The sequence below is a fragment of the Pongo abelii genome, chromosome 9 (genome assembly GCF_028885655.2).
Source record: "Pongo abelii isolate AG06213 chromosome 9, NHGRI_mPonAbe1-v2.0_pri, whole genome shotgun sequence".
NCBI classification, from domain to species: Eukaryota; Metazoa; Chordata; class Mammalia; order Primates; family Hominidae; genus Pongo; species Pongo abelii.
The window spans coordinates 122,620,227-122,647,615 of NC_071994.2; the positions used below are offsets into that span (position 1 = coordinate 122,620,227).

The window sequence follows — 27,389 nt, forward strand, 5'->3', positions numbered from 1 at the left end:
TTTTTTTTTTTTTTTTGAGACACTTTTGGTCTGTCACCCAGGCTGGAGTACAATAGTGCAATCATGGCTCACTGCAGCCTTTACCTCCCAGGCTCAAGTTATCCTCCCACCTCAGCCTCCCAACTAGCTGGGACTACAGGAGTGGACCTCTATGCCCGGATAATTTTAAAATTTTTTTGTAGAGATGGGGGTCTCATGTTTCTTAGTCTGGTCTTGAACTTCCGGACTCAGGAAATCCTCCTACCTTGGCCTCCCAAAGTGCTGAGATTACAGGCATAAACCACTGTGCCCAGTTAGGATTTCAGAATTTTTTTTTTTAATGGCTAAACAGTGTTCCATTGTGTGTATATACACCAGTTTTTCTCTATCCATTTATCTGTTGATAGGCATGTCACCCACAAAGGAAAACAGTAATTCTCCAGTAACAGATCTCAATCATAAGGAAATATATGAAATGTCAGAAAAAGAATTTAAAATAATAATCTTAGGGAAACTCAGTGAGACATGAGACTACAAATAGACAATTCAATGAAATCAGGAAAATAATTCATGATTTGAATGAGAAATTTAACAGAGTATATAACAAAGGGTCCAATAAAAATCCTACAGCTGTAGAATTCAATGAAGGAAATAAAAAATACAATGGAGATCTTTAACAACAGACTAGACCAAGCAGAAGAAAGAATTTCTAAACTTGAAGACAAGTCTTTTGAAATCACACAGGCAGACAAAACAAAACAGAAAAAAAGAAGAAAGCCTACAGGATTTGTGGGACACTATGAAGTGGACAAATATTCATATTATGGGCATTTCAAAAGGAGAAGAGGTGAGAAAGACATATTTAATGAAATAATAGCAGAAAGACTCCCCAAATCTTAGGAGAGAAATGGACATCCGGGTGCAGGAAGCTCAAATAACCCCAAATAGATTCAACCCAAACAGGTCCTCTCTGAGGCACATTATAGTCACATTGTCAAAAGTCAAAGACAAAGAAAGAATATAAAGCAGGAAGGGAAAAGTGTCAAGTCACATGTAAGAGAATCCTCATTAGACTAATGGTGGATTTCTCCCAGCAGAAACCCTGTTACAGGCCAGGAGAGAATGGGATAGTGTATTCAAAGTACTGAAAGAAAAAAGCTGTCAGCCAAGAATATATACCCAGCAAAGCTATTCTTCAGAAATGAAGGAGAAATAAACTTTCACAGATAAGCAAAAATAGAGAATTCATTACCACTGGATCAGCTGTACAAGAAATGCTCACTGGAGTTTTACATTGGGAAGAAGAGATGATAACCACCATCATAAAAACATGCAAAACTATGTAACTAATTGGTAGAGCTGATACATAAACAAGAAAGAGAAAGCAGTCAAATCTTATCACTACAGAAAACCATTCAATTCCAGACATAAACAATAGGAGAGGAAGTAAGGAACAAACAATATACAAAACAATTAGAAAACAATAAAATGACAAAAGTAAGTCCTCACCTATAAATAATAACCTTGAATGTAAATGGACTAAATTTCCCATTTAAAAGATGTAGATTGAAGCTGGCTATGGTGGCTCATACCTGTAATCCCAGCACTTTGGGAGGCTGAGACAGGAAGATTGCTTGAGGCCAAGAGTTCAAGACCAGCCTGGACAACATATTGAGACCTCTTATTTAAAAAAAATTAAAGAATTAGCTGGGTGTGGTGGCACATGCCTGTAGTCCCAGCTGCTTGGGAGGCTGAGGCAGGAGGATCACTTGAGCCCAGGAGTTTGAAGCTACAGTGAGCTATGATCATGTCACTGCACTTCTGCTTGGGAAACAGAGGAATCCCTTGCCTCTAAATAGATAGATAGATAGATAGATAGATAGATAGATAGATAGATAGGATTAGCTGAATGGATTTAAAAAAAAAAGACCCAACTATATGCTGCCAATGAGAAACTCGCCTCACCTATAAAGATACACATAGACTGAAAGTGAAGGGATGGCAAAAGATATTTCATGTGAATGGAAACCAAAAGTGAGCAGGCATAGCTATACTTAGACAAAATAGGCTTTGAGTTAGAACCTGTAAAAAGAGAAAAAGAAGGATATTATATAATAGGGGATCAATTCAGCAAGAAAAATGTAACAATTGTAAATACATATACACCCAACACTGGAGCACCCAAATATATTAAGCAAGCATCATTAGATCTAAAAGGAAGATAGACCCTCAATACAACAATAGTTGGGGACTTCAGCACCCCACTCTCAGCATTGGACACATCATCTAGACAGAAAATCAACAAAGAAACATCAGATTTAAACTGCATCATAGACTAAATGGATCTAACAACAGACATTTACAGAATGTTTCACTGAACAGCTGCAGAATATACATTCTTTTCATTAGCACATGGAATGTTTTCCATGATTGACCATATGTTAGGAGAGAAACAAGTTTCACAAAATTTGTTAAACAATTGAAATCATATTAAGTATTTTATCTGACTGTGATGGAAAAAAACTAAACATCAAGAACTAGAGAAACATTTGATACTATACAAATACATGGGAATTAAACAACATGATCCTGAATGACTAAGTAAAGGAAGAAATTAGGAATGAAACTTAAAAATTTATTGAAACAAATGAAAATAGAGACACAACATAGCAAAACCTATGGGAGATAGCAAAAGCAGTAGCAAGAGGCAAGTTTACAGAAATAAATGCCTACACCAAAAAACTAGAAAATCGCTGGATGCCATGGCTCACATCTGCAATCCCAGCACTTTGAGGGGGCCAAGACAGGAGGATCATCTGAGGCCAGGAGTTTGACACCAGCCTACGCAACAGGAAGAGACCATCTCTATCAAAAATAAAAAACTTAGCCAATTGTAGTGGTGCAAATTTGTAGTCCTAGCTACTTGGGAGGCTGAGGCAGGAGGCTCACTTAAGCCCAGGAGTTCAAGGCTGCAGTGAGCTATGCTTGCATCACTGTACTCCAGCTTGGGTGACAGAGTGAGATTCTATATCTTAAAAATAATTTTAAAAACCTAGAAATCTTTCAAATAACCTAACAATGCACCTCAAGAAACTGTAAAAGCAAAACTGAGTAAAACCTAAAATTAGTAGAAGAAAATAAATAATAAAGACCAGAGCAGAAATAAATGAAATTGAGACTAAAAAACCAATACAAATATCAACAAAACAACAAATTGTTTTTTTGAGAAGATAAACAAAATTGACAAACTATTAGACTAAGAAAAAAAGAGAGAACACCCAAATAAAATCAGAATTGAAAAAGGAGTTGTAACAGTGGATGCCACAGAAATACAAAGGATCATTAGAGACTACTCTGAACAACTATAAACCAATAAATTTGAAAACCTAGAGGAACTGAGCAAATTCTTGGACACATACAATGTACCAAGATTGAACCAAGAAGAAATAGAAATCCTGAAAGACCAAAAACAAATAATGAAACTAAATCAGTAGTAAAAAGTCTTCTAACAAAGAAAAGTCCAGGACAGGATGGCTTCAGCATTCAATTCTACTGGACCTTTAAGGAAGAATTAATACCAATTCTTCTCAAACTTTTCCAAAAATTTGAAGCTGAGGGAATTATTTCTAATTCATTCTATGAGACCAACATAATCCTGATATGAAAGCCAGAAAAGGACAAAACAGCAACAACAAAACTACAGGTCAATATCCCTGATGAATATAGATGCAGAAATCCTCAAAAAAATGCTAGCAAGCCAAATCCAACAACACATCAAAAGGATAATACACCATGATCCAGTGGGATTTATTCCAGGAATGCAAGGATGGTTCAACATATGCAAATCAATAAATGTCATACATCATATCAGTAGAATGAAGGACAAAAGTCATATGGTTCTCTCAATAGATGCAAAAAAAGCTTTTGATAAAATTCATCACTTTATGCTAAATACTCTCAATAAATTAGGTATAGAAGGAAAGTATCTCTACATAATAAAGGACATATATGACAAACCCACAGCTAACATTTTACTGAATGGGGAAAAGCTGAAAGTTTTTCCTCAAGAACTGGAACACGACAAGGATGCTCACTCTCACCACTCCTATTCAATATAGTGCTGGAAGTCCTAGCCAGAGCAATTAGGCAAGGAAAAGGAAATAAAGGGCATCCACGTTGGAAAGGAGGAAGTCAAATTGTCCCTCTTTGCAGATGACATGATCTTCTGTACAGAAAAACCTTAAAACTCTAGCAAAAAAATTCTTAGAACTGATAAACGAATTCAGTAAAATTGCAGGATACAAAATTAATATAAAAAACTAGTAGCATTTTTATACACCAATGACAAATTAGCTGAAAAAGAAATCAAGAAGGCAATCACATTTACAACTACAAAATACTGATGAAAAAAATTGAAGAAGTTACAAATGAAAAGATATCTCATGTTCATGGATCAGGAGAATTAATATTGTTGAAATGACAATACTACCCAAAGCAATCTACAGTTTCAATGCAATCCCTATCAAAATACCAATGACATTCTGCCCAGAAATAGAAAAAAAATCCCAAAATTTGTATGGAATCACAAAATATCCTGAATAGCCAAATCAATCTGGAACAAAAAGAACAAAACCGGAGGGATCACACTTCCAGACCTCAAGATATACTACAAAGCTGCAGCAACTCAGCATAGTACTGGCCTACAAAACAGACACATAGACCAATGAAACAGAATAGAGCACCCAGAAATTAATCCACATATCTACAGCCAACTGATTTTTTACAAAGTTACCAAGAACACTCACTGGTGAAAGGTCAGTCCCTTCAATGAATGGTGCTGGGAAAACTAGATATCCATATGCAGAAGAATGAAACTAGACCCCCACCTCTCACCGTATAAAAAAACCAACACAAACAGGATCAGAGAACTAAATGTAAGATTGGAAATGATAAAACTACTAGAAAAACACATAGGGGAAACCCTTCAGGATATTGGCCTGGGAAAATATTTTATGAATAAGACCTCAAACAGACAGGCAACAAAAGCAAAAATAAACAAATGGGATTATCTCAAACTAAAAAGCTCCTGCACGGCAAAGGAAACAACAAATTGAAAAGACAGCCTACAGAATGAGAGGAAATATTTGCAAACTATCTATCTGACAGGGGATTAATGTTCAGAATATACACAGACCTGAAGTATCTCAATAGCAAAAAACCAGACGATACAATTAAAAAATTGCAAATGATCTGAACAGACATTTCTCAAAAGACATACAGAGTCCAGAGAGAGCCTGGATGGGTGTGCTCAGTGCAGCAGCTCCTAGAGCTTCCTCCTTGGCTTCAGCCTCACTGCTCAGGAAGGTGCAGGCCCTGCCACCACCTGCGTGGTGTCGTGGTGGTCCCCAAGTACCCCCAGCTGGCATGGGCCTGGCCGTGGAGTAAGCATGGAGCCCCCGGGAGCCCCAGGCAGGAGTCTGGTGGATCAGTAGCTCCAAGACCACATGGACACCATGCTGCCACTGCTATCTTCCTTCCTTCCTGGGGCCTGCTGATGCCTCCAGTGTTGGCTGTTCTGCATGAAACAATTCCTCAACACGTTCCTTAGGCATGGTTTCCTTCGAGGCGTAAAGGGCCTGTTCTCTTCCCAGTTCCCCGCTCATATGTGCCCTAGCCAATGTGTGGAGCAAGAAACAATTTCTCCTCTGCACTGTCTTCTTTCCCTGCTCCCCAGTCCCACTAATGAGGATCAGCCCATGGTGGTATTTTGCGATGATTTCTGTGTCTGGTGTCTTCTCAGTCCCGTTCTCTGTGATGTTTACTTGTGTAGCTGATGTCACTCAGGAGCAGAGCAAAGTACTGCTCATGGCTGGGCCTCAGCCACCTTTATAGCTCCTCTGGGCAACAGCCCGGCCATCGGAACACACCTTTCTGCCAGCCGTGGAGACAGCCTCGGGCTGGTTGCTGCAAGGCTTGCTCTCTGGACAGCTGCTTCATCTTAGTGGCTGTTCTGGAATCTCTGTCTGAGAAAATCAGACAGTTTCCTGGGGAGTTCAGATTTCCTGGAAACAAGCTGTCTCTTTTGCATCACTGAAGAAAGTTGGAAAAAAATTCTACTGTCTTACTAACCTGCATCATGTTTCTTGCATGCCTTCCTGAAGCAGGACAGTGTTTAAGTTTTTTTTTTTTTTTTTTTTTTTTTTTTTAATCTCAGGCAGGTCATAGGTTTTGGATCTGTTGAAATTGCGGCATTCATAGCTATGGTAGAAATTCTGTTTGTTATAGCTCAGATGGTCTTTCTTACCATCTTGATGAGATCATTAGGGAATAAGAATATTGTCTTCCTTGGTATGGGCTTCCAGAGACTCCAGTTAGCCCAGTATGCTTTTGGATCTCAAGCCTGGATGATGTGGTCAGTGGGGACTGTGGCTACCATGTTCACCATCACATTTCCAGTAATCAGTGCCTTTGTCTCTCCGAATGCAGAGTCAGATCGGCAAGGAGTTGCCTAGGAGATCGTAACTGGAATAAGAGGACTATGCAATGGTCTGGGGCCAGCACTGTATGGCTTCATATTCTACATGTTTCGTGTGGAAATGACACGGTTGGGCCCGAAATTGAATACTAACGATGTTACCCTGCAGGGATCTGTCATCCCAGGCCTGCCATTTTTATCTGGGCATGTACAGTTCCTATGTCCTTTCTGGTTGCCTTATACATCCCTGAATACAGGAAAGCCAGGGGAGTTCAAAAACATAGCAGCAGTGGCAGTGGCAGCCCGACCAACATCCCAGAATGGGGCAGTGATGAGGACAGTGAGCCACTGCTGCAAGACAGCAGCATCTGGGAGCTCTCTTTGTTCAAGGAGCCTGAGAATCAGTGCACTGAAATATAACTAGGCAGAAAAAGGGGATCCCATCTCTGAGAGCCAGGTGGGAACCACACCACGTGGAGACTTTGTGGTGCTGGATGGGAGGGCCAAGTTTTGTAAATACTCGCTCTAGCCTCCCCTTCCTCCTCTCCCTCCTCCTATTCCCTTTCTTTCTGTTCGTACATTAGAATAAGGTAAGGTTTGGAATACTTCCCTGCAAATAATGTGCAACTCTCAAGGTAAAACTCAAATAGAAAAGTCATATCTCTGGGAGAAAGGATGGCTTTTCTGTAATGACTCTGAAGTAAGAGTGACAACAGTCTTTCCACGCCCTTTCCAGCAGAAGGTGCAGGATTGGTGGGGGACTGCCATATTTGGCAAGATTTCAGATAAAGAATCCCTTCTTATTTTCTTTCTTCTTGTTTCTCTTAATGAGTCCATAGGTGCTAAGTGGCCACTCTTAAGAGTCACTCAGGGATCTGTTGCCTTTGTTCAAAGGTCAAATGAAAACCTAGTTTTACTCTCCTTTTACTTTCTCTACTTCCTATTCTTGGCTAGAATGAAATTCAACATATATACATCTCTGGACATTAATAATATTGAATAGTGATTACCTTTATTTTATGAAAGAGCTTTTTCTTATAAATTTAAATCATGTAGAACTTGCAACTCAGATTTATGAACTTAGTAACCTGATAGGATCCAAGGTAATTTTACAGAAGGAAAAAAACCCCTCAAGCATTCTGGTGGCAGTATAGAAAGTGGAGGGTGCTTCCAAGAAAGTTTTTAAAATTTTGAAATTCCTAAGCGAGAATGAGAGTTAGTAAGTAGATACTAGTAGAGTTTATATCCAAGTTCAGACTCACAATGCATTATTATGATTTGCTCCTTCCCATGTCTCCCATGTCCTGCATCTCAAGCAATTTTTCTCATCCGTCACACTCCTGCCTTAACTGCTCTGCGGTATGTGTTTGTTTTCAATTAATCTTTATTTCAATCTGTTTATCTGACTTTTGAATCTCATGGAATGCTGCACTCAAATTCCTTTCCAAAATATTGTGGTTTTATGAAGCTCAGTTTCACAATGAATGTCTTGATAATTTCTTGAGATGTTTTGTGGACAAAAAAAACTACAAATTTATATGTATTTTGCTGCACCAGTAAATGGACTGCTAGCTAGGGCCCACCTTTAACAGAGCACTCCTTTGAAAGTTTTATGGATATGAAATATATATAGATATTTGTAAGGGGTTTTACTTTTTTTTTTTTTTAGACAGAGTTTCGCTCTTGTTGCCCAGGCTGGAGTGCAATGGCGCGATCTCAGCTCACTGCAACCTCTGTCTCCTGGGTTCAAGCGATTCTCCTGCCTCAGCCTCCCCAGTAGCTAGGATTACAGGCGTGTGCCAACATGCCTGGCTGCTTTTGTATTTTTTTTAGTAGAGGTGAGATTTCACCATGTTGGTCAGGCAGGCCTTGAGCTCCTGACAAGCGATCCACCTGCCTTGGCCTCCCAAAGTGCTGGGATTACAGGCATGAGCCACCATGCCCGGCCAGGGGTTTTAATTTTTGATGGGGTGCTGTGTAAATCTTGTTTTTATAAATGTAATGAAGGTATTTTTAAATTTTTGAGATAGGCTCTCACTCTGTCATTCAGGCTGAGTGCAGTGGCACAGTCTCTGCTCACTGCAACCTCTGTCTCCTGGGCTCAAGCTATCCTCCCACCTCAGCCTCCCAAGCAGCTGGGACTACAGGCGTGTGCCACCACTCCCGGCTAATTTTTGTATTTTTTGTAGAGATGGGGTTTCACCATGTTGCCCAGGCTGGTCTAGAACTCCTGGGCTTAAGCAATCCACCTGTCTTGGCCTCCCAAAGTGCTGAGATTATAGGCATGAGCCATTGTACTTGGCATAACAAGGTATTAACAGAAAAATCCAAAAAACAAAAAACAACTTTTATGATAAAAAAGGAAGACACACAAAAACATAAAAAATGCTCACTATCACTAATCACTAGGGAAATGCAAATCAAAACCACAATGAGTTATCATCTCGCCCAGTTAGGGCGAGTATTATCAAGTAGACGGAAAATAACAAATGCTGGCAAGGATGTAGGGAAAAGGGAACTCATACGCTGTTGGTGGGAATGCAAATTAGTATAACCATTATGCTGTGGGGAGTGTGGAGGTTCCTTAGAAAACTACAAATAGAACTACCATATGATCTGGCAGTCCAACTACTGGGAATTTATCCAAAGGAAAAAAAATCATTATATTGGAGAGACACCTTGCACCCCCATGTTTATTGCAGCACTATTTATGATAGCTAAGATATGGGCTCAGCCTAGGTGTCCAACAACAGATGAATGGATAAAGAAAATGTGGTATAAAAACACCATGGAATACTATTCAACCATAAAAAGAATGAAATCCTGTCATTCATGGCAATGTGGGTGGAACTGGAGGATATTATGTTAAGTGAAATAGGCCAGGAACAGAAAGTTAAACACTGCATGTTCTCATTCATATGTGGAAGCTAAAAAAAGTTGATCTCCACTTTGGGAGGCTGAGGCGGGTGGATCACGAGGTCAGGAGATCGAGACCATCCTGGCTAACACAGTGAAACCCCGTCTCTACTAAAAATACAAAAAATTAGCTGGGCGTGGTGGCGGGTGCCTGTAGTCCCAGCTACTCGGGTGGCTGGGGCAGGAGAATGGTGTGAACCCGGGAGATGGAGCCTGCAGTGAGCTGAGATTGCGCCACTGCACTCCGGCCTGGGCAACAGAACGAGACTTTGTCTCAAAAAAAAAAAAAAAAAAAAAAAAAGTTGATCTCATAGAAGCAAAAAGTAGATAACAGAGGATATTAGAGGCTGGGAAGGGTAGAGGGAAGGTGGGGATAGAGAGACTTCTTAAAGGATACAAAATTACAAGCTAGACAGGAGGAATAAGTTCTAGTGTTCTATAGCAGCTGTCCCCAACCTTTTTGGCACCAGGGACCAGTTTCATGGAAGACAGTTTTTCCATGGACTGGGTGAGGGGCTGTGGCAGATGGTTTCAGGATGAAACCGTTCCACCTCAGATCATCAGGCATTAGTTAGATTCTCATAAGGAGCGTGCAACCTAGATCCCTCGCTTGCACATTTCACAATAGGGTTCACGCTCCTGTGAGAATCTAATGCCGCTGCTGATGTGACGGGAGGTGGGGCTCAGGTGGTAATGCTCGCTCTCCTGCTGCTCACCTCCTGCTGTGTTGTTGGGTTCCTAATAGGCCACGGACTGGTACAGGTCCATGGCCCGGGGGCTGGGGAACCCTGTTCTATAGCACTGCGGGATGACTATAGTTAGCAACAATATACTCTATAGTTTCAAATAGCTAGAAGGAGGATATTGAATGTTCCCGACACAAATAAATGATTAATGTTTGAGGTGGATATGCTAATTATCCTGATCTTATCAGCATACATTATCTGTATCAAAATATCACTATGTACTCTATGGATGTATGCAATAATCATAATAATTATTATTATTTGAGACAGGGTATTGCTGTGTTGCCCAGGCTGGAGTGCCCAGGCTGGAGCCATCATAGCTCACTGGAGCCTTGAACTCAGGCTCAAGCTATCCTCCTGCCTTGGCCTCCCAAAGTGCCAGGATTACAGGCATGAGCCACCATGCCCAGCCTGTATAATTGTTATTTGTCAATTAAAAATTAAAATAAATTGAAAAATTTTAAAAAGAGCAAGAGATCACAGAGGTTAGTGAGTTCGGAATAATTTTTCATTAGTAGGCAGTAGAGATTCCTTTAGAGGGCCTACTTTAAAAAAAGTCATTCTGTCTTTTAGAAACCTCTGTATACTAATAAAAGTGTATCTCATTGTTTCTGAGGCCTTCAAGATCCCCCCCTTTTTTTCTAATGCACACATAAATGAATAATTTCTTCTTTCTTTTTTGTTTTTTTGAGACAGGGTCTTGCTCTTTGCCCAGGCTGCAGTACAGTGGCACAAACACAGCTCACTGCAGCCTCGACCTCCTGGGCTCAAGTGATCCTCTCATCTCAGCCTCCTAAGTAGCTGGGACTACAGGTGCACACCACTACACCCAGCTCATTTTTGTATTTTTTGTAGAGACAGGGTTTCACCATGTTGCTCAGGCTGGTCTCAAACTCCTGAGCTCAAGTGATCCACCTGCCTCGGCCTCCCAAAGTGCTAGGATTACAGGCATGAGTCACTGTGCTCAGCCCAAATAATATTTCATCTCGAATAAAACTTCCCCATTGTGGTTGCTATCATTCTGCTAATCTTCCTGAGGTACACCTGTTTCTCTAGAAAGGCACAGGTTCTGGGCCCATAATTTCTGAACATAAAATTAGCTGGAGTTCTAGATGGAGGAGTCCTAGATTCCTTAGATTCTGACAATCTAAATTCTGTCCTAAAATTGTGCTTTCCTGAGGTCTCCAACTAGATCCAGTTCAGTTCCTGTTGAACACCCAGTTTGATTTCTGGATTCCAGTCTGGATTCCAGATGTAGACAGGATACAATCCAGTTCCTGTCAAACATCCAGGTCAACCCTTGGATCCAATCATAAATAAAATTACTTGAATTCAGAGAGCTCAGGATGCAAACTGCAGAGGTAGAAATCCGAGAGGGACTTATCTGGGACCTCCAGAAGCTGTGAGAAAGCAGGGAGCTCAAGGGGCTCCGTGGGTACCTTTTGCCTGGTTCCTTGATGTTCCCGGAGGCCCTCTGCTGCCACTAGCCAGAGAAGTTTCTCTGCTTTTAAGGGCTCATGTGATTCAATTATGACTACCCAGATCATCTTCTCTCTCTCTTTGAGGATCAGCTATGCCATATAACGCAACACAGTCATGGAAATAAAATCTCATCACATTCAGTTTCCATGCATTGGATGTGGAATCTCAGGAGGCTATTTTTAGAATTCTGCTACCACTCCCACTTTCTGATATGCCTATTTTATGTTATCTCCTTTTATCAAACCTTCCCCTGCCTCCCCTCCATATTCCCACCGTCTCATTCGGCTGATGACTTTGCCATATACTTCCTTGAGAAAGGAGAGACCACTTATATGAAAAGCCAAGAAACCTCAACTTCACAAAATTTCCACTTCCTTACTCATCTTCTTTAACTTTTTTTTAAATAACTTTTTTTTTTTTTGGTAGAGGTGGGGTCCTGCTATGTTGCCCAGGCTGGTCTCAAACTTCTGGCCTCAAGTGATCATCCCATCTCAACTTCCCAAAGTGCTGGGATTACAGGCATGAGCTGCTGCACCCACCTTTCTTTGCCTTTATTTCTAGCTCTTGCTTTTCCAAAGACTCTAATTCTTCGCTTTCTTCTCCCTCTTCTTCATCAGTCTTTCCCTGTCTCCAGGCATCATCACCATCAACATACAGCCATACTCTGGTATTGCCCATCTTCAACATAAACGGACTCTCCTGGACTCCAATTCCCACATCAGTCACAGCCACACTTCCTGAGAAAGAAGTCTACACTCTTCATTCACTCTCATTAACCCACTTCCAACCTGGCTCCTGTTACCACTGGACCGTCAAAAGTGACTCTTGTCAAAGTCACTATTCTGGCTACCTATTGCTGTGTAATAAACCTCCTCAAAATTTAGTATCTTTACACAACAATTTATTATGTCTCATACTTCTGTGGTTGACTGGGCTCAGCTGGGAAATTCTTCTTGGGGTCTGTTTCTCATGAGGTTGCAGTCAACAGCTGGGACTGGAGTCATCTGAAGCCTCAGCTGAGCTGGACATCCAAGATGGCTCACTCACATGGCTGGCAGTGGATGGTGGCTGTTGGGTGGGAGCTTAGCTTGTACTGGCAACTTGAGTGCCTATATGTGGCCACTCTGTGTGGCTTGGGCTTCTCAGAATGGCAGCTGGGTTCCAGGAGAGAGTGTCCCAGGAGTGAGCATTCCAGGAGAACCAGGTGGAAGCTGCAAGACTTCTTATGAGCCAGGCTTGGAAGTCATGCCATGTGACTTCTACTATATACTGTTGGTCATAAGCAAGACAAGGCCATGCCAGATTCAACAGAAGGGATTACCCAGGGGCCCAGTTTACACAGGAGGCCATCTTTGGAGACTAGCTACCATAGTCACCAGTGCATTGGTCCTCATCTTACTTGACTTCATAGCAGTTGACCCAGTTGATCACTGTTTTTCAAAACTCTCCCTTCTTTGGCTCCACAGACCCCTGGATTTCCTCTTCCTTCACTGACTGCTCTTTAATCTCTTTTGCACCCTCAAAAGCCTAAATATTGGAGTGTCTCAGATTCTACTCTGGGCCTAGAATTATAGAATTATTCCTCTGTCATGTCTGCCTGCATGATCTTACTCGTCCCATGGTCGATGTCTACCATCCAAATAATAATTTCCAGCATACTTTTATTTCTAGCCTGGACCTCTTATCTCTTGCTCAGGACTGGGATATCCAGCTGTTTTCTTGATGCTTCCATTTGGATATCTAATGGACATCACAGATTTAATATATCTGCTTTCCCACCTCAATGCTCCCCCAGCCTTTTCTTTCTCAACAGATGTCATCATCATCCACTTGTTCAAGCAAGAGCCCAAGGATCATCCTAGATTCCTTCTCACTTCCTCTCAACCCATCCCTGAAACATCCAAACCACCAGTTAGCAAGTCCTGTGGGGTTTTTTTTTTTTTGCCAAACATTTAATGTATTTCTTTAGATGTATTTAATTTATATTGTTTAGCAAACCAATACATTTATAGGGACAAAAAAGTATTACTAGTTTTATAATATAAAAGCAGTCTGTTACTCCATCCTAAATTCTTACTCCCCAAAGCAACCCTCTCAACTCTAGCTATTTCTTCTGCTATTTACTTCTATGTTTAAAAATTTCTCTCATATATATGTATATATATATAAAGTATATATATATAAAGTATGTAACATATAAAAGTATATAAAGTATATTTTATATATATAGAACTATTTCTTGATTTTTTCAGTGTTAAGTATGATCTATTGACATTTTTTTTTTTTTTTTTTTTGAGATGGAGTTTCGCTCTTGTTGTCCAGGCTGGAGTACAATGGCACGGTCTTGGCTCACTGCAACCTACAGCTCCCGGGTTCAAGTGATTCTCCTGCCTCAGCCTCCTGAGTAGCTGGGATTACAGGCATGTGCCACCACACCCAGCTAATTTTTGTATTTTTAGTAGAGACGGGGTTTCACCATGTTGGCCAGGCTGGTCTCGAACACCTGACCTCAAGTGATCCACCTGCCTTGGCCTCTCAAAGTGCTGAGTTTACAGGTGTGAACCACTGTGCCTGGCCTCTATTGACTTTCAACTATGGAAAATGTGGTTTTAGCTTTCTTATATGCCCATTTTCTCCTTCACCAAATATATACACTTAACCTTTTCCCATCCTCCAATATATCATCATCATAATTTTTGGTTAAAATCCCTATTTAGTGTTACCTTAGTCCATTCATACTGCTATGACAAAATACCACAGACTGGGCAGCTTATAAACAACAGAAATTTGTTTCTCAGAGTTCTAGAGGCTGGGAAGTCTAAGCTCTAGATGCTGCAGACTTAGTATCTGTTGAGGGCCCACTTTCTGATTTATAGACAGCGTCTTCTTGCTGTGGCCTCATGTAGTGGAAGGAGTATGGGATCTCTATGGGGCCTCTTTTATAAGGAGACTAATCTCATTCATTAGGGGTTCACCCTGATGACCTAATCACCTCCCAAAGAGCCCACCTCCAAATATCATCACCTTGAGGTTTAGGATTTCAAAAGATGAATTTTGAATTTTGGGTAACACAAACATTCAGACTAAAGTGAATGTTTATATCAGTATGACTGTGTAAATATTATTCACAGTAAATCCATCTAACCTGTTATGAGCATTCTTTTCTTCTCCCTCTGGAGTTAAATATTTGCCATCTTTTTTTTTGGGTTGTGTTGAAAATTTAAAATATTTAAAAATATTTAAAGTAAATTATAGATTTATAAGAAATCGCATAAATAGTACAGAGAGGTATTGTCTGTACCCTTGGGTTGCAGAGGTTAGAGGTCTCATGTACCCTTCACCCAGTTTCCCCCAATGGCAACATTTTGTATAATTGGAGTACAGTATCAAAACTGGAAATTCATATTGGTAAAATCCACAGACCTTATTTAGATTTCCCCAGTCCTCTCTGTTTTAACTCTAAATGTATCTTGAAGTCACCACTTCTGTCTATCTTAACCACTACAACTTTTGTCAAAGTTGCTGTCATCTATTTTAGGACCACAGCAATATCCTCCTGATTTCTTGTTCTACTGTTATTCTCCTTTATGTTTCCACAGAGCAGCAAGAGGGACCTTATAAAAATATGACCAGATCACATCCTTCAACACTTCCCTGTTACCCTTACAATAAAATTCAAACTCTTCACCATGACCTCCAAGGCTCCTATTGAATCCGGCTCTTGTCTGCCTCCTCAGTAACATCATGGACCACTCCTTACCATTCCCTCCATCTGGCTGTGCTTCCTGCAGCTCTTCCAATGGCTGGCTTGTTCTCACCTTTGAAGTCTCAGCTCAAAGGACACTCCCTTGGGCTCTCCCTTATCACCCTAACTAATAGGTCACTTAATATTGTTATTATTTTTTAGAGACAGAGTCTCACTATGTCACAAGCAATTCTCCCACCTTGGCCTCTCAAAGTTCTAGGATTACAGGCGTGAGCCACTGTGCCTGGCCGTGTCACTTATTATTCTTTATTGTCTTCTATATATAAATGATCCCAATCTATAATTATTTGATTTATTGATTGGTTTACTTGCTTAATATCCAACTCCCATACGAGAATATAAATGTTATAGAACAAGAGATTGTCTGTACCATCCACTGTTCTAGTCTCATTACCCCACACAAGGCCTGGCATGGAGTGTGCACCTAATAAATGTTTGAATAAATATTGACTGGATCAGGGATTCTTCGGATGGGCCTGTGTGCTCTAAGAGCTGTTATATCCACCAACAGTTGTGTATTAACCTAGAGGGGGCTAAGTCCTGTCCTCAGACTGAACCCACGATGGCTTCCTCTCCCTTTTCCCTGATTTTGCAGAGTATAGAAGAAATAACATAAAATTTCTTTTTTTGCAATTAGTTTGCAAAATAGTAGAGGCTGCTTTTTGCATTCTTACTGATGACTCCTCCTCTGGGAAGCCGCTTTCGCCTAGCAAAAGGGCCGTACATATGTGTTCCTATAGCACTTTGATAAGGTATAATTTATATTCAATGAAATTCACCTATTTTAAGTGCACAGTTTGATGAGTTTTGATAAAGGTAACCACCCCAAAGAGTTTCCTGGTGCCTTGGCTTCTTCTATTTCTTTAATATTGTGATAAAATACACTGAATATAACATTTACCATCTCAGCCACCTTTAAGTGTACGATTCAGGCTGGGTGTAGTGGCTCACACCTGCAATCCCAGCACTTTGGGAGGCTGAGAGGGGAGGATCACTTCAGCCCAAGAGTTTGAAACCAGCCTGGGCAACATAGTGAAACCCTATCTCTATTTTTAAAAAAGTATACGGTTCAGTGGCATTATGTACATTCGCACTGTTGTGCTGCCATCGCCACCACCCATCCATGGAACTGTTTTCATCTTGCAAAACCAAAACTCTGTGCCCATTAAACAATAACTCCCCATTCCCTTTCCCCACAGCCCCTGGCAACCACCGTTCTATTTTCTATCTCTATTAATTTGACCTTTGGCTTCTTTTAAAAAGTTGTGGTTAAAAAGTCATAAATTACAATCTTAACCATTGTTAAGTGTATGATTCAGCAGTGTTAAGTAGCAGCTTCTCTTTTTTTTTTCTTTTTTTTGAAGACAGAGTCTCATTCTGTTACCCTGGAGTGTGGTGGTGTGATCTTGGCTCACTGAAGCCTCAAACTCCCAGGCTCAATGGATCCTCCTACCTCAGCTACCTGAGTAGCTGGGACTACAGGCGTGTGCCATCATGCCGAGCTAATTTTTGTATTTTTTGTAGAGATGGGGTTTTGCCATCTTGCCCAGGCTGGTCTTGAACTCCTGGGCTCAAGCAATCCACCCGCCTCAGCCTCCCAAAGTGCTGAGATTACAGGCATCAGCCACTGTGCCTGGCCTGCAGTTTCTTTTTAAGGTAGTTTTAGGTTTAGTTAGCGATGAATGCAGAAAAGCCCAATAACAGTCACTTAAATAAGGTTGTCCATGGCTGCCCTGACAGCTCCACCATCACCAAGGACTCAGGCTCCTATCTTGTGCTTTGTCATTTGTAACACACAACTTCCATCTATCTCATAGTACAAAATAGCTGCTCCAGTTCCAGCCATCAACTCCACATTCCAGCTAGCATAAGGTGAAAGTGGGGAGAAAGACACACTTTCTGTCTTTTAGAGCCCTTCATAGAAATTACACATACTACTTTGTGCTTATATCCCACTGGACAGAACTTAATCACATAGGCCCATCTCACTGCAATGGAACTGGGAAATAGAGTCTTTCTTCTGGATCACACATTTCAGTTCTAGTTTATGGGTCCCATTGCTGAGAAGGAAGAAGATAATGCATGTTGGGGAACCCCCACTGGTGTCTTCCACAACTTTCCCTCCTCATAGTGCTGATCACTGCACTGAAATTGATTCCTCCCTCTTATTGGACTGTGGACCCCTTCAGTTAGGGGCTTGTGTCTTTTATAGCTTAGCACAGAGCCAGGTGCATTTAGGTCCTTAATGTTTGTTGTACAAATACATGATTTCAGCCCAGTCAGCTTATTTTAAGAATTATTGTTTTTATTATTTTTTTGAGACAAGGTCTCACAGTGTTGCTTAGGCTGGCCTCAAACTTCTGGGCTCAAGGGGGGGCTTCCCATCTCAGCTTCTCAGGAAGTTGGGATTACAGGTGCCTGCCACTGCACCAACCTCTAATACTTTCTTTTTTTTTTTTTTTTTTGAGACTGAACCTCACTCTGCCACCCAGGCTGGAGTGCAGTGGCATGATCTCGGCCCACAACTTCCGCCTCCTGGGTTCAAGCGATTCTCCTGCCTCAGCCTCCCAAGTAGCTGGGATTACAGGCGTGCACCACCACACCCGGCTAATTTTTAATTTTTATTTATTTATTTATTTTTTAATTTTTTTAGTAGAGACAGGGTTTCTCCATGTTGGCCAGGATGGTCTCAAACTCCTGACCTCAAGTGATCCTCCTGCCTTGGCCTCCCAAAGTGCTGGGATTACAGGCGTGAGCCACCACACTCTAATTTTAAGACTTACTGAAGTGAAGCCCTAAAGGGGGAAGAGGCTAGGGTCCTCTAGTCCATGTTCTCACCAAATTCAGGAAACTGCTTTATTGCAAACTTGGCAGGTGGCCTTCACCTGGCCACACCACTGCCAGGCACTCCCCGCCTGCACTGCTGGGCACCTCCAGCCATCACAGCCCCTTCCTGGTGCAGAGCTACACTTGGCCTCCATGGAGCTGCCACATTGGTCCTACCCACCCTCCATATGATGTGTCTACATCCACAGGTCCCACTGACCCCAGCTCTTCCTTGTGCCGGGCAAAGATGCCTCCTGTGGGTCTGCACAGGACATGTTTCTCCTTGAGTGCGTTGGGGACATTCCAGGCCTGAGAGTGTCCTGAGGCTGAGAGCCCCTGTTGAGCCAAAGAAAGCTGATGGCCCTCTTGCCTGGCCAGGACTCTCTGAAAGACTCCAGCTCCAACATTTTCTCACCAGTAAATGAGATGATTTACTCTTGACTTGGGGTTTGTTTGTTTCACATGTAAAGACACCTTCACAGCATGAAAGCTGCAGATTCAGAGAGGGACATCAGGTTGAGGAGGCGGGAGGGATGTGTGTCACAGGTCCCCGGACGCTGTGTGGATTTCTTGGTTGGCCAGTGAAAGTCCCCACATCTCACGGAGATCCCCATGCCCTTCCCGAGGAAGCCTCTAGATATCAGAGATGCAGACATTGCGCGTCTCAGTGGACAATCCCATCCAGAAATGGGGGTGCAGAGAGGGGCTTCTGTTGCTCTTGAGTGGGAATTCCACGGCCCTAGGTATGGACTTAGGTGCTGAAGGGGGGTACCCAGGAGAGAGGTTAGGACTGGCGAGGGAGTGGATGGGGAGAGGGTTGGGGCATGTGTACAGGAACCAGGGCTGGGGCCAGCCCTCTATAATTACCTGAGTCACCACAGACACCCCACAGCCTCCACAAGGCCTGCTGACTTGACCAGAGAGGGACCCACGGCTGTCGCGGCCTGTGGCTGAAAGTCTGTGGGCTCCCAGTCCTCAGCATGGTCATTCCGGGTAGGTTTATTTTATTTTTTATTTTTTTGAGACGGAGTCTCACTCTGTCTCCCAGGCTGGAGTGCAGTGGTGCAATCTTGGCTCACTGCAACCTCTGCCTCCCGGGTTCAAGTGATTCTCCTGCCTTAGCCTCCTGAGTAGCTGGGATTACAGGCGCAGGCCACCATGCCTGGCTAATTTTTGTATTTTTAGTAGAGATTGGGTTCCAAGGCTAGTCTCGAACTCCTGACCTCAAGCGATTCGCCTCTTCCCAAAGTGCTGGGATTACAGGCGTGAGCCACTGTGCCCATCTCTGGGTGGGTTTGCGTTGTGAGGCCTAATGCCTTGTTCTTCTCTTCTCCTTTCTGAAGTCCGTGGCCCTCTGGTGGACTCTGTGGCTTCTTGAGCTGACCTCACCCACTGTGGGCCTCAGGTTCTGCTCCCCTAAACATGGCTGCAGAGGGCAACACCATCTCCCAGCACTCTTCTAAGAGTGTGGCTGCTAAACTCTTCAGGGACATAGTACTAGAGTGTGACAAAGACCCCATAGGAGGTGTCACACAGGTGCGAGGCTTCACACAGTGCCGCTCATTTCCTTCCAGAAATACCTCCATACTGTAACTTTTACTACCCTGAGGGTGGGGCACCCCACATTTCTCTGGCATTTGATCTCCCTTCCCCCACAGCAGCTCTTCTCACCAAGATGCCTTTCCTTGGCACGGCACTTGCAGCCCAACCAGGGCTGAAGGAGAGGGGCCTGAGTCTCAGGGGTGTTCCTCCCTTTGGAGAGCTCTGGGCTGGCAGCATCTTGCTAAGGGGTCGTCAGCCTCCCAGCCTGGGACACGGACAGCTCCTCCTTCTCTCTTTGTGCATGGTAACTACAGGGGTAGAAGGCAAGGCAGAGAGGTTGACGGGAGGTAGCAAGAGTGGGAGCCGGTGGCATAATTTAGATCTGAGACCTTTAAGAAAAATGCTCAGAAACAATCATCCTACCCAGTGCTAAATATCAGATGAGTCAGCCTCTGGGCAGCTGTCACCTTCCTCCCCCAAATTCCCTGGCAAAGCAGGGAGGCTGGCTTGGGGCTGCCTCTCTAACTCTGACAGCAATTGGAACCCACAGCTACCCTGTGGTCCCCCTCTCGCCCCCAATCCTAGGATGCTCGCTTCCGTTTTACTCTACTTTTAGGGAAGGAGCCAGGGATGGGGCTCAGTGTTCCCTCCCTACTCCCAAAGGGACAGTATTTGTCCCCAGTCCTTTCTCCTGCCGATGCTTTTGGATTTAGGAAGTGATGCCTTGAGGACATGGGCGTCTCCCACCCTTCCTGCTCACCCGTGCTCACCCTCGCAATAGTGGATGTGCCTGGAGGGGACATTTCTGAAGAACTACCAGAGCTGAGAAGAAAAAGCAGACTGCATAGCTTAGCGCAGATTCACGCAAAGCCACTTGTGCATTCCAGAGCCAGGGCCACGTGGTTCGGCCCATGTGTTGGCTGTAAGCATGTTGTTCCAGCCAGGTGAGTCAGCAGACATGGGATGTTCGTTTATTTAGGCAAATGTGTCTCGTTAAGGTCATTCTGAAAAGCCCAGTGTGCAGTCATTAGCCCCCGGGGCAGCGTCGCTACTAAGTGGCTGGGGAGAAGTCAGGGAAGAGGTGGTGCCCCCCAGCCTCACCTGTGGAGACCCCAGCGAAGCGGGCCAGGCAGGCACTGCTGGAGGAGCGAAGGCCAGGTGGACACGGGGACAGATTCCAGAGGCTTGGTTTTATTGTGCAGTTTTCTTTTTCCTCAATGAGATGCCATAAGCTGTGGTGGCACTATACACACTCACAGAACAGGAACAACCACCGGGTAGGGGCTGGGGGTTGGGAAAAGCCATTTCCCGAGAAGTGTCCGGCTCCTGGGTCTCACTCCATGGCCTGCCTCAGGCCCCGCAGAGGTCCCTGAGAAGGCAGGCCTGCGGGGCAGGGGGCTGTCTGAGGGGCTCAGGCACCAGCCAGCAGGGGCTGGCACTGATGGGCGAGGGGAGGAAGTGCCTCCCTTAGAAACTTGGGCCAAACCCTGTGCAGCTCTGGGACTCCACCCCACCTGACTTGGAGGCTGTGGGTCAGAGCTCTGGAAGCTCTTGGGAGCTTGGGACAGCCTGAGAGGGCCTTGTCCTCCTTTGTAGCCCTCTCCACTGTGGGTGGAGGCAGGGAGGGGCAGCAGGGCCATGCTTTTAGCTTCCTTAGGCAGGGAGGGATGATGAACCCTCATCCTTTACCTCCTCCTCCAACCCTCCACTAGTGCTGCTTTCCTGGTCAAACCTGCATCTTCACCGGGTCATGCCCCAAGGCCTCTAGGGGACTTCCGCAGTGGTAAGGAGGGCTGCCCTTTTTTTTTTTTTTTTTTTTGGTTGTGGCTGAGAATGCTGGAGAGGCTCAGTTCTCTCCCTCACAAGGTAGGCCACAAATTCTTGGTGGTGCCCTCACATCTGGGGTCTTCAGGCACCAGCCATGCCTGCCGAGGAGTGCTGTCAGGACAGACCATGTCTGTGCTAGGCCCAGGCACAGCCCAATCACTCCTCATCCAAGTCTCTCCCAGGTCTCTGGTCCCGATGGGCAAGGATGACCCCTCCAGTGGCTGGTACCCCACCATCCCACCACCCCTCACATGCTCTCACTCTCCATCAGGTCCCTAATCCTGGCTTCCCTCTTCACGAACTCTCAAAGAAAAGGAAGGATAAAACCTAAATAAACCAGACAGAAGCAGCTCCGGAACAAAGAGTACAAAAAGACAGCCAGAGGTGTGCGGAGAGGGTGAGGTGGCCGCGCGGATGTGGGTAGATAATCGCATGCAGCACTGGAACTCCTGATGAGGGGTGGGGTCCCCATTTCTCCTCAAGGTTTGAGGGATTGGGGGGAGGGGGTCAGCTGACTCAGAGAAGTAGGATCTCTGCACTGGAACTTGAGGCTTCCTGTCTCCTCCATGGGCCCCACCAGTCACAGGGACATGAAATCCGTGGCCTGGAGGAGGGAGAGGGAGAGCAGGAGCAGCAGCAGCCACGAGGTGTTCTGAGCCAGCAGGCTGATGCCCTCACACTTGACCAGTTTGTCTGCAGAAAGAGAAGGGGGCCGGGGACAGGGTAGGAAGGAAGACGGATCAGGACTCAGGCAGGCACAGGCCCAAAGCAAAGGTGTACTCCCTTTGGGAGGTGGGTACTGCAATGTCTTAGCTGGGACCAGGAGCAGCCCGGTCTCACAGAACCAGCCATCTTTCCCATTTGCAGATTACTGATCTCTTGCACACATATCATCTTATGAAAACCTTAGTAAACATCATGACAAGAAAACTGGCTGAGGGAGGTGGTGTCATCCCTGTTTTCCCGCTGGGGAGAAGGAAGATTAGGGAGGCCAAAGGCCTTGCCCACAGTTCTGGTGGAACCACACTACTCTGCCTGTCTGCCTGGCCCTGAGCTCTTCACCCCATTCACACTGAAGGCAATGGTTCCCCAGTTGGCCAGGCAGCAGTTGGGAGAGGGTGAGAGCGTTATGGGGCTATTCTCCTCTCCAGCCCAGCCAAGGGAACTGCCTGCTGTCCCCAAGCCTGGCTCTCCCAGCTCACTTGACCTTGTTAGGGGCTTGCCTCACCTCTGAGCACAGTGACGTTCTGGGAGGAGATGGGTGGGGAATGGCCAGAGTGGTGGAGTGCGCACGTGTAGGTCCCCTCATCCTTGCTAGTGAAGGCGGATAAGTAGAGGACCTTCATGTTGTATTTGCTGGTGAAGTTGGTTCGGGAGCGGTATGTGTGCTCAGGCACCCCGACAGTGCCAAAGAGCACATGCTTCTTTGTCTCACGGGTCAGGCTGAACTCGTACTGGATGGGTGAAGTGGTGGTATTCTCATGGCGGCAGTCGAGACGAAGGCTCTGGTCCACTAGGCAGGCCGTTAGGCTGGTCACCTTCTGCCCTCGGGAGACCTGCAAGACTGGCACCAGCAGTGCCTCCTTCAAATTGGAGGGGCCTACGGCGCAGAGGCCTCCCACCCACCTGAAGTGGAGAGATGGGCCTGGCTAGGGAGGGGACCGGTGTCTGTTCTCTGAGTGCCTTTCCCCACCCCAGGGATCCCACTTCTCCTTTGCAGACCCCAGCCTCCCTCCCCAGTCTGCTTGAGCCTTGGATCCTATCAATGTGTTTCAAGGACAGGAGATCTTGGGGAGTTGATGCAGGTTCCGGGTTCTCAGTTGGGGATTCTAGTTCAATAGTGTGAGGGAGGGCTCAGCAAACTGTTTCCAAAAACCACCTCAGGCCGTCAGAATATCAGCGAGGTGGACTGGCTGACTTCGGGATGAAAAAGAGCCCTCTGCGTCACCTGCGCTTTTCTGAGACTGTGAGGGAGAAGCTGCTTCTCTGGAGGGAAGGAAGCCAGAGTGCCTGGAGCCCCAGTCCTGCCCCATGCCGGGTACCTGTTAGCAGGAGAGCGATGCTGATGACCAGGTTCATGGTTCTGGGATCTCAGTCCTGGATCTGGGGTGGGAACAGGATGGGAATCAGCCAAGCTGTGCCACACTTACCGCCCCCAGGGCTGGGGGTCCCTGGGAACATGACATAATGGCTATGGCAGACATCTAAGTCCCTCTCTCCATTCCCCCTCTCGTCCCTACTTCTCACTGAACGTGATACTGCCACTGGCTCTTTCCTGCTCAGGAAAAGCAAGGAAGGAGGGAGAACAAGCCCAATCATGGTGTGTTTCTGTGCTTGGCCATGGAGCACTTACTAGCTGGGTGACTTTAAGTGACTTTACCACTCTTTCTCCTCTTCTTTCATTAACATAGTGTATGGTAATGTAAAACTTATGAGGGCTGGGGCTTCCTATTTTTTAAAAAAATTTAATCGTGGTAAAATACAAAAAGCATAATAATTACTATTTTAACCATTTAAATTCAGTACTTAAATTCAGTATATTCAGCAGTGCTGAATACATTCACGTTGCTATGCAGCCCATCTCCGGAACTCTTTTTGTTTTTCAAAGTAAAACTCTGTATCTGTTAAACAAAGACTCCCCATTTAGGGACTTCCCATTTCCTGTTCAGAAGAAAATCCCCAATGCTCAAAACCGTTTCCATTTGCAGATTACTGGCATATAGCATACACTCCAAAGATATTTATTGTGAATGAATGAATTAATCTCTCTGAATCTTACATACCCACCGGGTTATGATGGGGGTTAAGAAAAACAACCAACATCTGGCGATGACTGCTTCATATACGTGAGACACAAATCCCTAAGTCATTCGCCATCCCCAGTGGATGGCTAGAGACCATTCACCATAGCTAAGGATGCTCCCAGATAGGGAGCATCTATTCCTATCTGGATAGGACACAAGCTAATCGTGTTCCTGGAGGAGAGAAAGCCATAGTGATCTCCTATGTGAGCCAAGGATGCTTCCCAATGTCCAGCTCTCTGGAGTTCCTGGGACTGCAGTTTTCCAGCCCAGTTTCAATAGCCACCCTGGATAGGCTGTCTGCCTGGTCTTTTTTTTTGCAGCCTCGGCTGAACCAACCCTTGGCGAGGCGACGCGGAGCCGGTAGCCTAGCCTATCCGCAGAGCAGTGCTCTCCCAGGAGAGGCCACAGAAGGGGCGTGCACCCGCGAGCGCGCGCAGGGCATTGCCTCGGTTGAGTGCGCCCGGGTGCGCCACTAGACGAGTTCAGGGTCCCTGGCGCTCAGCCCCTTGACGGGTGAGGCTAGGATCCCGCGGCGGCTGCAGCTACAATCAATGCTCTCTCTGTCCCAGGGTGGAGCTGCTGTCCTGAGCCAGATCCAGGAGGAAGGGGGGTCGGCATCTGGCTTTTGATTCGAGGACTCTTGTTTGAGATGTTGTGCGGGCTTGGGATCTAGGAGGGGAAGGGGGAGCAGTGGCCAGAGCAAGAAAGGGAAGAAATGGGTCTGGGGCTGGAGAGGGTAGAAGAGCCAGGGGAGGGGTGGAGAGCGGCTGGGGAGGTGCAGTCTGTATTCATTTCCTCTGGTCTGTGTCCTCAGGGGCTCCAGACCCAGAGAAGGTCTGCTCTTCCTCCCACTCAAGCCCCGGCGGGCCTCACCCTTATTCCATTTCCATATTCCAATCCTCTCCTTTCCCAAATGAGTCCCCCTTCCCCCTCTCTCATCCTTTTCCAGTTCTCCCCTCCCCCGTCCGCCCGCCTTCCACCCAGTCCCCGCCTGCGGCACTGCGGCTTCCTTCTCCTCCGGTGCCCCGCACCCAGCCCGCCGCGAGGTCACCCGGCGGATTCCCTCCAGCTCGCCATCCTCCGTCCTCTCCCCGCAGTTTCATCCGTCCTCCTCCCCGTCTCTGCGAGCTGGGTTTGGGGACGTCTGGGTGGAACGTAGACCCACAGGCTGTCCTTGGTGCCCTTCCTCCCTGTTCTCCAGCGCCCCAGCCCCAGACACCAGTCCCCTAGCGGGCGAAAGCCCGGGAGCGCCTTCCCCGAAAGACATCGGGGTGCCACGCGGCCCCTGCCCTGCAGTAGCATCCCCTTCCCGCCCCTGCCTGGAAAGCAGGCCCCTCCCTAAGCTCTGCGCCCTCCTTTCCTGGGCGCCTTCGGACCGTGGCCCAAAGCCTAGTGTTGGGAAGGCTTGCATGGGAGCCTGACGGCAGTCCCCGAGCCCCAGGTCCCACCGGCTCCAGTTCCCACCTGGACTGGGGTCTTCCGCTGCTGCAGCCTCCTCCAGACGCGCCGCCGCCTCCGGTTGCTGCACCCAGCTCGGAGCCTGCAGTTTTCACCAGGGATGGAGGAGAGGGGGAGCGGGGAGCCGGGGGCTCAGCCAATCAGAGGAGGAGATTGGGGGAGAAAGGATGGCAGGGTGGGGTGGGGGGTGGGGAAGGAAGAGAAGGCGGTCCCGCATTGGTGTGAGAGTGGCAGGTTGCGGCGGAAGGGGGCCCTCACCCTGTGGCTGGCAGGCCTGGCCAGGGACGGGAGGGTTCGGGACCCCGGGGATCAGGGTGCGGCAACCCAAAGAACATTATCCTCTTCCCTGAGCCCCGCAATGGTTGTTCCCCTTTTAAGGCTTTAACCCTTTCTTCTGACCTATTCTTCGGGAGTCTGTGGGAAAACCAAAGTGTAAGAGGTGCAGGATGCAGGCCGGGAGCGCCCACGCCTCCGCATTTCCTTTTCAGCTGGAGCCCACCTCCTCCAGAGCCTCCAGTGAGAACTTTTGGAATATTCCAGTCTTTCTGAAAGGAAGCTGGTTGGGTGTTTTTCAATGTTGGAGCAGCCCTTCGGAAGCAAGGCAGGTCCTGGACCCACCCTGTCCGTCCCTGGTCCCCAGCCCCATTTCGCCCCCTGGTCCCCAGCCCCATTTCGCCCCCTCATCTATTCCAGAGCACCTAGCCCTTCAGGGGGCTGCAGGCGCTTTTTGCTCTGGGCATTACGTCTCCTTCAGCCTCTGGGCTGGGCACCTTCTGGTCCCGACAGCTGGAAGGTTCTTCTGGATTTCCTGAGTACAGTCTGCTTGTTTGGTCTTCAGACCAGGAAGAGAGTGTTGCCTTTTAGCAGGCACTGTGCTGGGCACATTACATTCATGGCGACCTTTAACCCATGGCCGCCTGCTGGGTTCATCCCATCTCAATCCTCACCTCCTGTCTTGGCTGGTAAGTGGGAGAGCTGGAGAACTGACCTGGGCTATGGACCCCATCTCTCAAGGGTGAGCCATTCCTCTCGCTCATCCCTGCCCAGTGGGAGAGGAGAGAGAGGAACTCTGGGAAAGAGGAGGAGACAGCACAAAAAGGACTGAGTCGAGGCCAGCTCCTGATCACCTGGGGCGCTCCTGATAACCCACAGATTGGATGTCACCAGAAGCCCTGGGGTCATTTTTAGAGACAGTGCTGATGACCTTCTCTCACTCACAGGTGTGATGAATTTTTTTGAACTAACGTTTATTTGATTGATTTGTATCCTACCGGCCTCTTTATGAATTCTGGTCACTACATTCTGTGGGCTGGCCCTGCCTCCCCAGTGTCTGCCTGCCCGTTCTCCTATTTCTTCATGGAAGTCAGCCCTGGCACCTTCCCTGCAGTTTCTGATACTGCAGTGGCACTGTTGGAAGCCACTGTTGGAAGCTTGCAAGTGGGAGGAGATTCGCTTGGTTTCCCAGCATTTAGGGTGATGGAACATTCTAACTGGAATGAGCCTTGCAGACAGTTAAGTCCAAAGGAGCTATTCACTTTGGTAAACCGCAGAGGTTTCTAGGGCATTTT

At 46.0% G+C, this 27,389-nt stretch overlaps 2 protein-coding genes and 1 pseudogene across 49 annotated transcripts in view; 2 read left to right on the forward strand and 1 right to left on the reverse strand.

The window, feature by feature from the left end:
* LOC129048798 (uncharacterized) overlaps positions 1-27,389 on the forward strand; it is a 163,639-nt gene that overhangs the window by 17,391 nt on the left and 118,859 nt on the right. For 16 of the 48 annotated variants that reach the window (XR_010135610.1, XR_010135593.1, XR_010135590.1 and 13 more), the window contains one exon: positions 15,198-15,291. The exons of 16 other annotated variants lie outside the window; for them this stretch is intronic. Coding sequence is in view for 2 of the 32 variants with exons in the window: in XM_063711464.1 (XP_063567534.1) it covers positions 12,216-12,571 (356 nt within the window). In the remaining 30 variants the exon portion in view is untranslated. Of the gene's footprint in view, positions 1-12,215; positions 13,670-13,895; positions 14,014-15,197; positions 15,292-27,389 lie in introns of those variants that run through there. 16 more of the 48 variants (XR_010135592.1, XR_010135606.1, XR_010135571.1 and 13 more) reach the window with 4 other exon arrangements.
* LOC103891929 (hippocampus abundant transcript-like protein 1) lies at positions 6,222-6,705 on the forward strand (annotated as a pseudogene).
* Positions 20,904-25,884, reverse strand: THY1 (Thy-1 cell surface antigen; the record flags this gene model as incomplete). Its single annotated transcript, NM_001133391.1, is given in 4 exon segments — positions 20,904-22,252; positions 22,788-23,123; positions 23,602-23,662; positions 25,828-25,884. Coding segments are annotated over 3 exon segments (486 nt in total). The 3' UTR covers positions 20,904-22,139.